General features: G+C 52.1%; 5 protein-coding genes across 5 annotated transcripts; 1 reads left to right on the top strand and 4 right to left on the bottom strand.

The window, feature by feature from the left end:
• Nucleotides 1-1712: 1712 nt before the first annotated feature.
• Nucleotides 1713-2280, bottom strand: CTAM01_04700 (CHCH domain-containing protein; the record flags this gene model as incomplete). Its single annotated transcript, XM_060520730.1, has 4 exons — nt 1713-1866; nt 1943-2013; nt 2131-2165; nt 2220-2280. 4 exons carry the CDS (start codon nt 2278-2280, stop codon nt 1713-1715), a joined length of 321 nt encoding a protein of 106 aa, XP_060384684.1.
• A 1509-nt stretch (nt 2281-3789) lies between these two features.
• On the top strand, nt 3790-6398 carry CTAM01_04699 (dynamin central region; the record flags this gene model as incomplete). Its single annotated transcript, XM_060520729.1, has 4 exons — nt 3790-3888; nt 3950-4336; nt 4408-6030; nt 6084-6398. 4 exons carry the CDS (start codon nt 3790-3792, stop codon nt 6396-6398), a joined length of 2424 nt encoding a protein of 807 aa, XP_060384683.1.
• Nucleotides 6399-7012: 614 nt separating this feature from the next.
• Nucleotides 7013-8698, bottom strand: CTAM01_04698 (uncharacterized protein; the record flags this gene model as incomplete). Its single annotated transcript, XM_060520728.1, has 3 exons — nt 7013-7743; nt 7947-8370; nt 8435-8698. 3 exons carry the CDS (start codon nt 8696-8698, stop codon nt 7013-7015), a joined length of 1419 nt encoding a protein of 472 aa, XP_060384682.1.
• Nucleotides 8699-9072: 374 nt separating this feature from the next.
• Nucleotides 9073-11421, bottom strand: CTAM01_04697 (uncharacterized protein; the record flags this gene model as incomplete). The annotated part of the gene is made up of 3 exons (XM_060520727.1): nt 9073-9491; nt 9568-10636; nt 11212-11421. The coding sequence occupies 3 exons, from the start codon at nt 11419-11421 to the stop codon at nt 9073-9075; spliced, it is 1698 nt and encodes a 565-aa protein (XP_060384681.1).
• Nucleotides 11422-12937: 1516 nt separating this feature from the next.
• Nucleotides 12938-14596, bottom strand: CTAM01_04696 (PWI domain-containing protein; the record flags this gene model as incomplete). The annotated part of the gene is made up of 5 exons (XM_060520726.1): nt 12938-12997; nt 13200-14072; nt 14131-14295; nt 14351-14441; nt 14565-14596. 5 exons carry the CDS (start codon nt 14594-14596, stop codon nt 12938-12940), a joined length of 1221 nt encoding a protein of 406 aa, XP_060384680.1.
• Nucleotides 14597-14842: the final 246 nt, after the last annotated feature.

Raw genomic sequence — 14842 nt, 5'->3', positions numbered from 1 at the left:
TCGAAGTGACACGGCCTCTTCCTTTTCCATCCATCGCTGTCCTCTTTCCATGTAGGTGGCAGTCGGCACCACCTGAGAAGGCTTCAGAGGTGATGTTGGGCGGTAAGGTTGATACTCCCGTCCTTGGATGCTCGGAATGGAATGACGGGATGATACACTGGCGTTGACAGAAGGGGGATGCGGTTGCGATGGTACATTGATAGAACTTGGAGTGGAGAGTGCAGGACTTTCGCTTCGTGGAAGGGGTTCGGAAACGCTATGTTCGATTGAAGGGCGTTTTGATCTTATGCTTGAAGAGGAAGGCGGCAGTGGCCTTGCTCCGCCGGGGCGGGCGACTCTGTTGGATCGGAGGTTTGCCAAGTAGGCAGCTAAGAAGTTGGGATTAGCATTCACGACAGGCAGAAAAAGAGAAGCACTCAGAAGCATTTCTCACCGAATTGTTCGTTATTCATGTAGCTTGGCGATGGAGGAGTCACCTTTCTCGTCTTCTCAGTGCTCTTTCTGCGATGCATGCTGGAGAGCTGGCGTGCGGCGAGCACGTCGTCGATCAAGCAGTGGAGACAGGAAATGGTGGTGGCGGTAGGCAGTAGGCAGTGGGAACAGGGTGAAGATTGATGCGGTGCCTGGGGAACATGCGGTGAAGGTTTAGTGGATTCGCTTGGCTATGGATGTACGAATAGATGAATAGATGACGATGATGCGTCTACTTATGAACGAAAGGGCAAGACTTAGTCTTTTAGTGACACTCTGAGAGAGGGGTTTTCCGATTGACGGCGATGAAGTTATACTTGAGCCATCCAGCCGTAGCTAAGGTAAGGGGAGGTATTTGGCGTGGGATGTTGTCGGGGCAACGATGACTCTCTCTACTGCGACAACGAAACATCGAGGGCGACGGGGTTGGGTGAGCTTAAGTTGACCTGCCCGGCTACACTACCTAGGTACGCAGGGGGCTCTGTGCCGTCGTCGGGAACACACCCGGTACTTGAGGGAGTCACCTCAGTGCAGTGTGACCTGATGCCCTTCCAGGTTAGCCCCTCGCGACGTGCATGTTCCCAGCACTTCTCAGGGAAACAACCACAATGACAGCTCCACAGTGGCAGACGCCTACAGATGATGGCTTATGCCCGTGATCCTGTGTCGACTTCTTTGAAAGAAACCACATTCCCTCTTTTAAGCCCCACTATGTGAACATCTTTTCCATGCTGAATGTACCTTACGTCTCATGTTTTGTATTCCACACAGCCCTCAGGAGCAGTTGTATACGCCATTGTGGCCCATCAGATAGCTGCATACCTACCTTAAATATCTGAGAATTGAGATCTTGGGCAATTCAGCATGTCTTAACCAGTTTGTCCCGAAAGCAAGCGCGTCGGTCTAGGTCAAAAGTAACAAAAGTAAGTAGTGCCTTAGACCAAGTGCAGCCTCTGCGTAAACAAACATGCCGTCCCTTGCCTGGGGCTTTACCATGCACAGGGCGACGCCCCCCAGCGTAGTGCTACTGGGTCCGTTGTTAGAGTGCATGACTTCCTTTGCCGCGCATAATGGCTCAAATATTGACAATTTCTCACACTTCTGCGTTGTCAAGCAACCACGTCGTTGACGACCCCCACAAATTCGTTGCAATGCAAACAAATGCCCTCTTGGTATGAATTCCGTGAATAATGTACATGTAGAGGAGCAATCGACTGAAGAGCCTCCAAGGACCCGTGATATTACCATCGCAATTCGCCGGGCTTTGCGTCCTTGTCCTTGCCAGTACTTCCCTGGGCTTGAGCTTGGCTTAAAGCCAGACCGTTTGGGTCGTTTGCTGGTTTCGGTCCATTGTCGAAACCCAGATTTCTGAACTCGTCCTTGGCCATGAGGTTTCTGAGGCCAAAGTCAACAGTAGTCAGAATGTCGTCCGTCGTTTCGTCCACAGTCGCATAGTGAAAAGCAGACTTACCGATCCATCCGACATGCAAGGTAGGATTTAGCAAGGTCGCGGCATTCAGCGTCGTTCACCCCTCGTACTTTCTTGATGCACTCGAGATAAGTAGCTATAACATGCTTGCATTCGCCTGATTGGGTGCGCATTAGCAGGCCAAGGACCTCAAAGACGCAATCGATTGGGGCACACATTTCGCAACTCACCATCATGATCAAGTGGGAAACTGCCACGTTGAGGACTGGGTAACAAAACAAATGGTTGTCACACGTTAGCCTGCACTGCACCACCTTACATATCACATTGGCTGTTGTGAAGAAGGGCCGGGTCAGGTACGAACGGAATAGGCTTGGCATTGGCTTGTCGAGAACCTGGACCACCAAGTTGACTCATGGTAAAGATGACGCGGGTGAGATTCGATAACGACAAATGATTCCACACAGTTCTAGCTGATAGGTTGTCTTGAGAAGTTGCTGCTGTGTTGATGTGAAGAAGTTGCTGTGCCTGGATATCTTTATCTGAGCCTGAGCATTGAGGGTGAGAAATCTGAGTGTCCGGGGCTCGGGCAGAACGGCGCCGCAGCTTGACTTACCTGTGCAGGTATTGAATGCTTGTATCGCCTACCTCACGTATGCGGTTCTCGATTGCCTCTTTTGCTCAAGTTGCGGAAAGGCTCACATGCGCTGGCTCTGTAGTGGAATCAATAGCTACGTAGAAGGAGGTCCGACAAAGGCGGGTGGAATGATACTGGTCGATTCTGTGAGGTTCCTGAGGTACCAACAGCAACTTAAAGCCTCCTTGGCACCCAGTGACACCCAAGAGTCTACGACGGGACGCTATGGCTTTTTCCAGAGCACCTGTCACTAAGTACCTCAAGAAAAACCCTCGCCCAAGGTAACTAACTAGCTACGCAATCTACGGTAGGTAGCTGAGGGGCGAAGGCGTACGAATAGGTACAAACCACAGAATCAAAATCCAATAGGTAGGTCTTCTCTTACATCTGGTGTTGCTACTGGAAGATTCCGGCAGAGAGGAAACTTTCGTTGATGCATCCGTTCTTACTTTTGAACACTCGCCAGTGCGCGCACCGATGGAACCGCCGGCTACCTGCATACAAATTCAGGGAGGAAGAAAAGACCAAAAAAAACCCAAAGCCTCTTCGCGATAGAAGGGGGGGGAAAGGCTATGGAAGATATCTTTCTCTTCATCTTCTTGGGAAAAGCCTCACCGCAATAATTGTTTTCCTCACCCTCTGAATTAGCTTATTTTGGAATATGCTGGCTCATACAGAGTAAGGTAGGTACTGATAGTGATGTAACCGAGCCTGAGGTGTCAGGGACTAGCGGATCCATGGATGTGTATTAGCTAATACTAGGAACCATCTCCTCCACTGTACCAAGCTAAGCATTACGTGCCTTGTCGTTTGTTGGAGCCTTCTGCGTAGGCGACATGGTGGATCGCGCATGAATTCTCGAAATTGAACGACACGCCGGAGAGCATCTACGCGCATCGGCTCAAGCAAAGCCCCCCTTCGCCCAAAAATTCCATCTCGCCTGAAGGGGCTTCGTTCTTAATTTTGTAGTTTCTTCATCTTCTGCCTCGCCCTCAACCTCTAGAGGCAGCCGATCACTCCCGACGAGCCTGCGCTTGCTCCCTTCACCTGCACTAGGTGCCCTGCCTTGTTTTGCGTCGCCCTGCGCTGCAGACTCCCCGTTCGGCCTGGCCTTTCGCCGTGTGCAGGAGCTTCCACTATTTCGCCTCTCGAAGCTCTCCTCGACATCCACGGGTGCTTCACTCCTCACCACCACCACCTCTCCCAACCCGATTTTGTGGGAGTTTCTACCTCCTAGCGTCACCCAATCACCATGGCGTCCCTCGGAGACGACCTTCTCGGCACTGTCAACAAATTGCAAGACCTGGTCTTCAATACTATTGGCAGTGACTCGCTCGATCTCCCCCAAATTGTACGTCGTCTAGTCATGGTGCATGAGCTGTCTAGACGTCCAATCGCTAACATTTGAGCAGGTCGTAGTTGGTTCGCAGTCAGCCGGAAAATCCTCCGTCCTCGAAAACATTGTCGGTCGTGACTTCCTGCCCCGCGGCAGTGGCATTTGTACTCGACGACCCCTGATCCTACAACTCATCAACGTATCTGAGGACGAGAGTGCCCTCGACCCTTCCTCCGACCCCTACAGGTCTCCCGACCTTGCCAGACGATCCGAATGGGCCGAGTTCCACCATATCCCAAACCGCCGCTTCAACGACTTTTCGGATGTAAAGCGCGAGATCGAGAACGAAACAGCACGAGTGGCGGGCAACAACAAGGGCATTAACAGACAGCCCATTAACCTCAAGATCTACTCGCCACATGTGCTCAACCTGACACTTGTTGATCTTCCCGGCCTCACAAAGGTATGCCACCATGCTTGCCTTCCTCAGTGCTCAGCGTCAAACGCCTGGCATACTCTAACACAAGCTCTTAGGTTCCTATTGGCGATCAACCTACAGACATCGAAAAGCAGACGCGGAACCTGATCTCCGAGTACATCGCCAAGCCGAACAGTATCGTCCTTGCCGTATCTCCTGCCAATGTTGATATTGTGAACTCGGAGGCTCTTAAACTCGCACGACATGTCGACCCTCTTGGTAGGAGGACGATTGGCGTGCTTACCAAGGTGGACCTCATGGATCATGGTACGAACGCATTGGATATCCTATCTGGCCGCGTGTACCCTTTGAAACTTGGGTTCATCGGTGTTGTCAACCGCTCTCAGCAGGACATTCAGGGCGCCAAGCCCATGGAGGAGGCTCTCAAGGCTGAATCTGAGTTCTTCAGGCACCACCCCGCCTACCGGAACATTGCTAGTCGATGCGGCACTCAATACCTGGCCAAGACGCTGAATACGACTCTGATGGCTCACATTCGCGAGCGCATGCCGGATATCAAAGCTCGCCTTAACACTCTCATGGGACAGACTCAACAGGAACTGGCAAGCTATGGCGATATGCACTTTAGCGGCAAGGAGCACCGTGGATCCCTCATCTTGCAGCAAATGACACGCTTTGCCACATCATTCATCTCATCCATTGACGGTACGTCGACTGAAATATCGACTAAGGAGCTTTGCGGCGGCGCTCGTATCTACTACATCTTCAACTCCGTCTTTGGCATGTCCCTAGAATCCATCGACCCGACTTCGAATCTTTCGGCCCTTGATATTAGAACAGCCATTCGCAATTCCACCGGTCCCCGTCCCAGTCTATTCGTACCCGAAATGGCCTTTGACCTTCTCGTCAAGCCTCAGATCAAGCTTCTCGAAATTCCTAGTCAGCGATGTGTAGAGCTTGTTTACGAGGAGCTCATCAAGATTTGTCACACCTGCGGCTCAACTGAACTGTCTCGATACCCGAGACTGCAAGCTAAGCTGATTGAGGTCGTGTCAGACTTGCTGCGAGAACGCTTAGGGCCGACCTCCGGTTATGTCGAGTCTTTGATTTCGATCCAAAGAGCGTACATCAACACTAACCATCCCAACTTCCTGGGTGCCGCCGCTGCCATGAGTCACGTTGTGAGCAATAAACAGGAGAGGGAGCGAAAGCGTTTGATTCAGGAAGAACGAGAAAGACGGGAGAAGAGGCGTCTCAAGGAGTTGGGCGCTAATGGCACCGAAGGCCCGGAGGGCGAGGAGGAAGAGCCGGCTGTCATCGAAAAGGCCGAATCGAATTCTCTTCGGAAGCAGGCAACTAAGGGCGCGCGCAGCTTGTCACCCGGCGTACGGGAGAACGGCACTACCGGTCTGAATGCGGCGCTCAACGGAGCAAGATCAGCTTCTCCGTCAAGATTCAATGATAAGGGCCTGGGCGGCGCGCGCGACTCTTTCTTGACCTACTTCTTCGGCAAGGATGGTGCTTCGGCGATTGGAGCAGCATCATCGCCCAACTCCTCCATCGCTCGGCACGTTAGCCAGAGCTCTGAGCCCACATTTTCACAGAGCATCCGGCGAGCTGAAGACAAAGTGGCTTTGCGTGCCCCAGCACAAGCTTCGTCCCGGGACGAGCTGGAATTTGGCAAGCCCCAGCAATCCATAGATTACGGCTCCCTCTTCGTAGGTTTCTCTCTTCCTTTTCTCTCATTGATGAGTATTAATACAATCTCCAGGGTACGGCTAGTGGCGAGCCAGCCATGACAGAACGAGAAGCCATGGAGACAGAGCTTATCCGAGCACTTATCTCTTCCTACTTCAACATCGTGCGCGAGTCGATTGCGGATCAAGTTCCCAAGGCTGTCATGCACCTGTTGGTGAACCACTGCAAGGATGTAGTCCAGAACCGACTTGTCAGCGAGCTTTACAAGGAGGCGCTGTTTGAGGAGCTTCTGTACGAAGACGACGGTGTCAAGAAGGAGCGTGAGAAGTGCGAGAAGCTGCTCCAGACGTACAGGGAGGCGGCCAAGATCATTGGTGAAGTGTTATAGATACGTGTTGGAAAAGAAGAAACAGACATGGCGAAACCGGCGCCACATGTTTGCATTAACGCCCTCTCTATCTCTCTGTATCTCTCTGCCTCTTCCTACCTCCTTTTCTCTCTCTTTCTTCCCCACTTCCTACCTCAGTGTGTGTTGCGCACACGGATATACACTCTCGGGGTTGTCAGGCGGATAAAAGGCGAGGTCTACGTTAGGGGGCGTTTCCGATGGAAAAGGCTCATGGATGTCTGAGAAACGATGCCATGATCGTTGTGCTGTACCTCATCTCAGTCTGCTGGGTGCCTATCATGTACCTTTTTGTGTCGAAGAAGTGTGTAATAGAAGATCCTCAACTTCAATAAAGTCAGACTAATATTCAGCTATGGGTATATTATAATGCACCCAGAGAATGTGAATGCTGACCTTGAGAGATTCGCCTCCTGTATAAGCATTCTTTGCCCATTTATCCGTTGCAATCACATGGAGTCAGGCTTGATGCTCGGTTTTCGTGAAACAAAAACAGATTTGGGTACGAGGAAAATAAGTAGAGCATGGTGCTATTCGGCTGCATTTGACTACTGTGTTATGCTATTCCTATCCCATTACAGAGGTACATTGTCTGGCTAGTACTCTGATGGTCTTTTAGCGCCGGGATCTGACATGGACGCTGGGTTGTTTGAGTCATATTCTGCAAACGATGATGGAGCAATCATGAATTGGGCTCTTGCAGTGCAAGCTTCGTGCATTTGGAAAGCATCTCGCCGCTCGCCAGGGATAGGAGTCTGGTCCATCGAGCCGTACAGAGCATCGTGACTACGGTGTGAGTATGAGCCTCTGTTCTGATGGTGATGAGTGTCACCCTCGTACAAAACCCGATGCGTTTCTCGCTCTCGTAGAATCGGCCGACGAACGATGTACTCTCCCTCTGCATCTCGTACGTGCACAATCTCATAAGTCTCCTCGTAACCTGCAGACTGAGGGCGAGTCGCGCTCGCGTAGCGCGTTGTGCTGCGATTGTCGCTGCTCTGACCTGAATTTTGAGGGACCGCTGGGCTGTGGTAGTACGTCGACACCTCAGAAGCATGTCCGGTGTGACGGGATCCATGCGATTCTGCCATGTATTGCGTGGAGTGTCCATGGCGAGCGTCATCGAAAACTTCTACTTCCATGTGTCGTTGTTCAGGGTAATTGGGAAAGTCCGATGGGGGGCCGTCGCGCGCTGTGGATCGGCGCTCTTGACGAACTACCTCGCGCTCCAGCAGCCCAGCCTTGGGTACCCGAGCCAGCGCGTCGCGATCTTGAGCAAGATGCGACTCGAGAGCAGCAGTCAAGCTAAAGTCATCGGGATCCCCCGCTGATGAACGTGTAGAATCCAGCTCAGCAGCCCTTGAAGAATGAGGAATTACCGGGGCATATCTTGCTGGGCCAGGCCTTGTGTCCTGCGGTAACAGTTGCTCTCGGTCGAGTAATTGGCGTGACCGAACCAACCTCGACTGATCCAACGTACGATTGACTCTCTCTTCCTCCCCTTCGGGGTATCTACTACCATGCCCATACCGAGGTTCGACCAGGACTCGATCAGGGGCTCGACTTTGCTCACGGTACCCATGGCGATTTTCGTCGGGCAATGCTGAAGTACGGTTTGGGAAGTAGCCTGACGGCATGTAATGATCCGTTTTGTAGCCACCTGCAGAATGCCCACTGTCAAAGTAAATGGTGCGGCCCTCTCGATCAAATTCTGTCGGAGAAGCGCCCCAAGAGCTTTGTCGGCAAGGGTCAATGTTTGAGACCCGAAGGATGCGTCCTGGTTCGTGTGCTTCATGAGGAGTGACCAGTGGCTTATACGGGGGCGCTGCGGATCTTCGATTATAATCTTCCGTTGACGGCTGCGTGTCTCGGCGTTGTTGCGCTTGACCCACGATCGCTGATTCTCGAATGGCTTCAGGACCATGCCAGGGGTTGCGTTCATGACTGGAAGCATCTGCATGCGTGGCATAGGTGTGCCAAGTATCATCCGTGGTTCGATCTGAATCGCTGGGCCGTACCATCCCACCTAAAGGCCATGCGGCCCCAGATTGTTGTGTGGGTCCGTTGGGCTTATTGAAGACCCAGGGGACTGCTTCATTGACTATGTTGAACTTGTGTCCCTTGCCGCCAATAATAGCTTTCAAGTCAGGAATTTCTGATACATCCGGCATAAGGATCATATCTTGTGTCCAATCGAGGCCTGGCCCACTCCTGTGCCCGACCTGCTGCAATCCGATATGCTGGTTTTCGAAGTGATTGACGAGCTGCGGGAGCGAGAACATGGTGCGTTCTGGATTGACTGGTGGCCCTAGACCCAATGTACAGGATCTGCACCTCAGTCCGTTGATATTGCGAACTGGACGCATAGCCTTGTTGTTTGATAAGCCATCGTTAAACATCCGCAACAAGGGAGGCTCGCCAAATTTGTGCCAGAAACGTTTGACCACATGGTGTATAGTGATGTATACTCTCAAAGGCCCAGGTAAATCCCTGGTTGTGCTAAGCGAGTTCCAAATGTCTCTCGCTATCCGAGCCAAGTTTTCCAACTGAGTGGTGTACGATGACGCAAAGGGCATTCCTTGAGGTGTAGCAGACGGTGGCTGAGGATTGCCTTGATGTGGAAGAGTGCTATGCGGTTGGCCAGTATATGGTGCTCCTAGCATGTTCGGAGGTTGCTCTTGTGGGCCAGAGAGTATGGGTCCAAAGCTAGGAGATGCCACAGGATAAAATTGGGGGGCTCCAGACGGCCCAAAGTCCGGCGGTAGGTAGGGCGCACGCGGTATGCTGGCATCCGTACTGTATGTTGGTAACGGATTGTACGGGGCAGCTTGTGGTGCGTGATAGGAAAGGGGCGGAACTTGGTCAGAAGGAAAACGGTGTACAGGGCTAGGTAGGAGACTGCCACTCCGACTAAGAGTATCATGACCTTGAGGTGGCCGGGGTCCTGTTGCCGCATGACCTTGGGCGGTTCCCTTTCCTGCGGCTTGCTGAGAACCTTTGGTCGATCGGCCGTTGGGTTTGAAGATGGGCTGCTCTGGCCATTCGGCTCTCCAGTGAACAACAATGTTGCCGAGACTGAGGGCCTTGGTATGCTTTGCGGCATAGTGTTGTATGACCCCCTCAAATCCGTAGAGCCTATGACTTTCGCAACCATTGCAAAGAAACAACTCCTTCCTATACGACTCGGTATGCTGTTTGATCTTCATATCAAACACCCACTTCATGTTCTCCAGAGTGAGCTTCTGTGTAAAGGGGCCACCTTGGGGATCAACAACAGGCTGCCGCCCTGCTGCGATAGCATCCGCAGCGTCTTTCGCAACATCGGCGTAGAATCTTGACCGCACGGATAGGAGGACCCCCGCTGCAAAACGTGGGCTATTCTCCTTGTTGACTTTGCGACCCTTATTCCAGCTACCGCGGATGATCTCGTCGGCATATTTTGACATTCGCGCTCGTACCGGACCTTGGATATCGTCCCAGTCTTGATCTGTCACTTCTCTTGTTGTCTCGACCTTCGTTTCAATGCTGGAGCTCCGAGATTCAATAAGACCCCTGTTGATATTCCTCTCGGCATCGGCTCGTTGAGACAGCAATTTGGGCTTCAGCGTATTCCACGCATTCTCGTCCAAGGCGGCCGTGATTTGTATGGCTGCTTGAAAAGAAGGCATGTGGACAACAACGTTGGGTGGCAGAGGAGGGTCGAGTAACATTGCGCGCCGCTCGATTTCAGCACGCCGTAATGCCTTCCGCGCGGCAGCCTCTTCGTGGGTCTTATCTGACCTACTGCGGCCTTCGGAATCTCGGTCCTCTAAAGAAGTTTGAGGGGACTTTCGTGGTTCGTGATCTTGGTCTTGCGCCAGTTCATCAATACTCCCGTTTCCCATAGTTTGCACGCTCCGGCACATTTGCGCTAGACCGCCAGCCGCTGCCCACTTCTCCCATCGTGATGCATCAATTCTGTGTTCTTTACCCTGGGCGCCTAGTCCCTTGAGCCACTCTTCGACGGCTGCTGTCCCAAGGCTCTGAACCACGTTTAGCTGTTCCTTGGCGGCAGTGATGCTGGAGGTTGAGTATAATTTTGTAGTCTCCAGCTTGTTATCGCCCACGTTGGTTTCCAAGGTGCTCGATGGAATGGCCTGCAGTTCGGGTGTGACGAAAACAGAGGCGAGTGCTGGGATGAGGGATGATGGGGTTGTGGAAGAAAGTAACAGGTCGATCTCCTATGGAACGTTTAGTTTGTAGACGAAAGATGACGAGATTCAAGCAGCAAACAGACCTTCACAGAATGTTTCAAAAGACAGGGACCGCAACAGGTGACGCCAAATGCAAATACAGTTGCCAGACCATACACTCCAGGCCCTGGAAGCCAGGGATCAGCATTCTCTTGTTGTTGATCAATCGAATTTGTAACACCGCAATATTGACAGATTTTGGTGCAGCATAGCCGCCACATATCGAGTTCAGTACGATTCCCCAGCGGAGAGGGCATTCTGGGATGGTGCAATCTCCTTGACTGCTGCCAGACTGTATCTGGTTTCATTGGCTTGAAGAGACTCGCATTTTCCGGGTAAAGAGCAGTGTTGTCGAAAGCGGAGTGAGAATCAAGATACCCGTTGAAAAGCTTGTTAACTCGTAGCAAGGTACCCAAGCTCCTAGGGGGGAGAAATGCGAAAACTCGATGCCATATTCCAGAGGGAAGAAGTGATCTATCCCCAGGCAACTGAGGCGACTTGGTCCTCATAGCCTCAAGCTTCAGCCTCTTGGATGTGCCTAGGTCTTGACTAGTATCACTGACTTCCACAATGCTCTGAGCAGCCTTTCGTTTGTTGTCCCTGCTCGACTGACCCTGCAAGCTCATGGCGGCTGGGTCGAACGTATTGACATTAGAGAGACAATCGTTCCTTGGTGTGAAGAACTTCACATCGTCTGAAGGTGCACCAGCCTGAGATGAAGCAGTTTTGCCATCGTCTTCAGTTGGACTGTGAGGCAACGAGGAAAGCTCCATTGCAGCCTCTCTTGGGGATGAGATACCTCGGCCAGAACGCAAGATAGAACAGGAAAGGTGTGATGGGTTAGATTGCCAATAGCAACTGTGAAAGGTAGAGTAGAAAGAGCTTGGGAGCGATTGGAGAGCTTGTACACTTGTCAGATCTGAAAATCGTGATAGCTTGAAGGTCACACAACGAATGATCTACTGTCAATTCGTTGCGTCTCGGACCCGACTCAAAAGCTGCCTGCCGGATGGAAATGTGGCCCTCACACCTATGAGAACCCAAGGTTTCGTGGGATTAAGAGAAATATGATACTGAGATGGCCCTCATACAGTCTGAGAGTAGTAATGAACGTCGGGAACACAGGAGCCTCCAGACCTACAGTTCTTTCCCTGTAGATCACTCCAAACGAGGAACGTTAGGCGTGAGCGGACACATACGCTTGGGGGTAAGAAGAAACAATGCCACCGCTACTCGTTCAGTTCCCGTAACATGATTTTGGGAAAGAGCGATGGGCGGCTGACCGACGTGACGGGACGCAGAGGAAGGAAGTTGAAATGGCCGATGAAATGGATTGAAGTGGTGGTTAAATGTTGAGTTGTACCTCCATGCATTAAGGTAGTTTCCAATGCTAGCTCGGAGCCACGGAGCTACAGGGCGCCGTTCATGGACGAGTGGAGACCTACCTACCTAGGTAGGTACCCAGTCGGATCATGCTCAAGCCTCAAGGTACCTTGGCTCTCCCACCGTATTTTGACGTGAGTAGGTACCTCCGCGAAGGTAGTTGAGTTTGCCAAGATGCGGAATTCCAGTTTTTCCATAAGATTTCACCTTCTAATGTAGATGATGTTCGTGACGGCTGTATTCGCTCTTGCGCATCGGGAAACGGTGCATACGGTCAACGACTGAGTATCGGAAGTGAACCTGGCGTTTAGCTTGGCTACAGATCAACGTCCTCACCACGAACGAAAGGCTGATGTCATAGGCACTTAGTACCTAGTGTTGCCAATGCATCGTATCCAATTCCTACGTCTGGAATGTAGGAGGGAAATCTGTTTTAAGATTGGGGACTAGTTTAATTGGGAAGATCATGGCTATCTAGCTTACGAATGTGTGGTCATCGCCGACTTAAGTCTGGTAATTTTCCCCCTCTTCAAGGCCGTACTTGACTTTGGATCAAACAGCAACGGTGATGGTAAAAAACGGGATAGCTAATTATAATCATGACTGTGTCGTGCCATTCTTGGTACTTTGTTGGACAAAAGAAATGCAAGGTAGTAGAGACCGAGCTGTGTAAACAGCCATCACGGAAGAGGTAGGCAGAATCCCTCAGGTGCCTTATGTCTATGGGACTCGAGAAGATACAGTCAACGTACCAAATTGAGCGAACGGCTTCGCCTTGGGCCCTCAACCCCCTTGACCAGCGAGCTCGTATGTTTGTGTAAGGTATGCAGCAAAACTTCTTAGACGATTAGCCTTAGCCGTTTGTAAATGAGGCGAAATGCGTGCTTAGCGTCTCTTGTTTTTTTATCATTCTCCCGTGATCTTCTGCCTTCGCCAACGCTGCTGGAAGACCTGGCAACGTTGTGTCTGCATAGTGCCAGTATCAGATTAGCCAGACCTGTTTGAGTTGTCGGATCTCGTTCCAAGAATCGCCACCCACCTATCGTCTTGTGACGCAGGAATCGGCCTGTTTAAAGTTGTGCAAAGTTTGGAAGTCACCTCTTAGAGTCATCAGCCGATCTCCATGAGCGAGGCTATGAGTTGCGTCCCCGGCTTCCTTTTGCCTCACCCTCTCCCTCTCCTTGGCCTCTCCTGCTCTCGCGATCAGTCTCGTTAATATCATCGGCTGTTGCTCTGCGAGCGCTGGGATCCGGAGAGCGAGAGACGCTACTATCGTGGCGATGTCGGGGACTGCTTCGAGATCTCGGACTTGCACGTCCCCGAGAGGTTCGACGCGTAGAGCTACGGCTGCGTGATCTAGAACTTCGAGACGATGCTGAGTTCGAGCTTCTACTGCGGGATCGTCTCTCACGACCTGGCGAACGACTCCGTGAAGAGGAGTATCTACGGCGCTTTGCAGCCGCCCGTTTATCAGGCGATGTTGAGGGCGTCGAAGGGCTTCGTGAAGATCTCCTTTTCCTTCGTGATTCGCGATACTTCCCCTGGCTTCTTCTGGGCGACGCCGATCGATTTCTCGTAGCCCTGGGGCTGGATACGCTGCGTTCTCGACGAGTTCGTCGGGCGGGGGCCGGGGGCGAGCCACGACTAAAATCCCGCTTGCGATCGGGGCTGCGCGACCGTGAGGTGGCGGATGCCGGAGACGGAGAGCGCGTGTCGTTGCGACGACGGCCAGATACTCGGCTATCGAGACCGCGATTCCTTGGGACATAGCTGTCTCTAGTGGACCCACGGAACGAGCCTCTGTCCCTCTGATCACGGTTCCTCGCAGCCGGTGAGCGCGACCTGTTGCTACCAAACCGTCCTCCGTGTCTACCTCTTTGGTCGTAGTCCCTGTCACTGTTGCGACCACGCCGCATGTCTCCACCGCCGCCGCGGCCGCGTCCGCGTTCACTGCGATCCCTATCTCTCGGTGCCGGGCCATCTTGTTGACGCCTGTCGATATCGCCTCGGCGGCGTCGTGCCTCGTCTGCAGCGCGATCGGCTTCCATCTGGTCTATGTCAGTGACTGTCCTTGGCTGTGGACGAAGATTGATACGTACCTTTTCTTGTATCAACTCTAGCTTCTTGGCCTCTAGAAGTTCTTTGGGCACACCCTGAGGGCTTGTTTGGGCACTCAAGAACAACTTCCATAGTTCCCTGCAGAATGGCGCCGTGTCCTTGTCCAAGAAGCCCGTAAGTTGTATTTGTAAAGCTTTAATGTCTGGCTGGAGGAAAGTCAGAAGATAATCGCGAGAATCGGTCGAGGCAGACAATACTGACAAATCGGGGCCCTTCGATCAGATTGAAACAAAGCTCGATAACAACGTCATCTTCGCTTCCCAGAATGTCGGAAATTTTGCTGGCTATCCACCTGAAAGAGATCAGTTAGCAATTGAATGACAATGGAAGGCGAGGCTCATGCTTTTTCATCACCTGAAGGTTGACCTTTTGCATGTCAACCTTTTGATTAAATTCCGCAGGGAATTTGGTGGACTTTAGGAGCTTTGCGTCGACGCCGGTCGCCATGATGATCGGAGAGGCAAAGAGCGGACGGGGTAAGAGGATGGAGGAAGAAGAAATGGAACTGTGACGTCGATACAAGGACAGTCTAGCAGGAGATCGGGAGCTGGCTGGGGTTGAACTAAGAGCTCTGTATCGGGTCGCTGAATGGACGCGTCGGGGTTCCAGTTAGACCGCTTCTTGTGCCTCAGGTACCAGCAGTGATTCTAGGCTCCATCAGGTCTTGTGAGTTAGTCAGCGCATGGAGTCACA

The sequence above is a fragment of the Colletotrichum tamarilloi genome (genome assembly GCF_030869305.1).
Source record: "Colletotrichum tamarilloi strain Tom-12 chromosome Unknown Scaffold_11.1, whole genome shotgun sequence".
NCBI classification, from domain to species: Eukaryota; Fungi; Ascomycota; class Sordariomycetes; order Glomerellales; family Glomerellaceae; genus Colletotrichum; species Colletotrichum tamarilloi.
The sequence above is the reverse complement of the archived record's forward strand: the minus strand, read 5'-3'. Positions and strand labels throughout refer to the sequence as shown.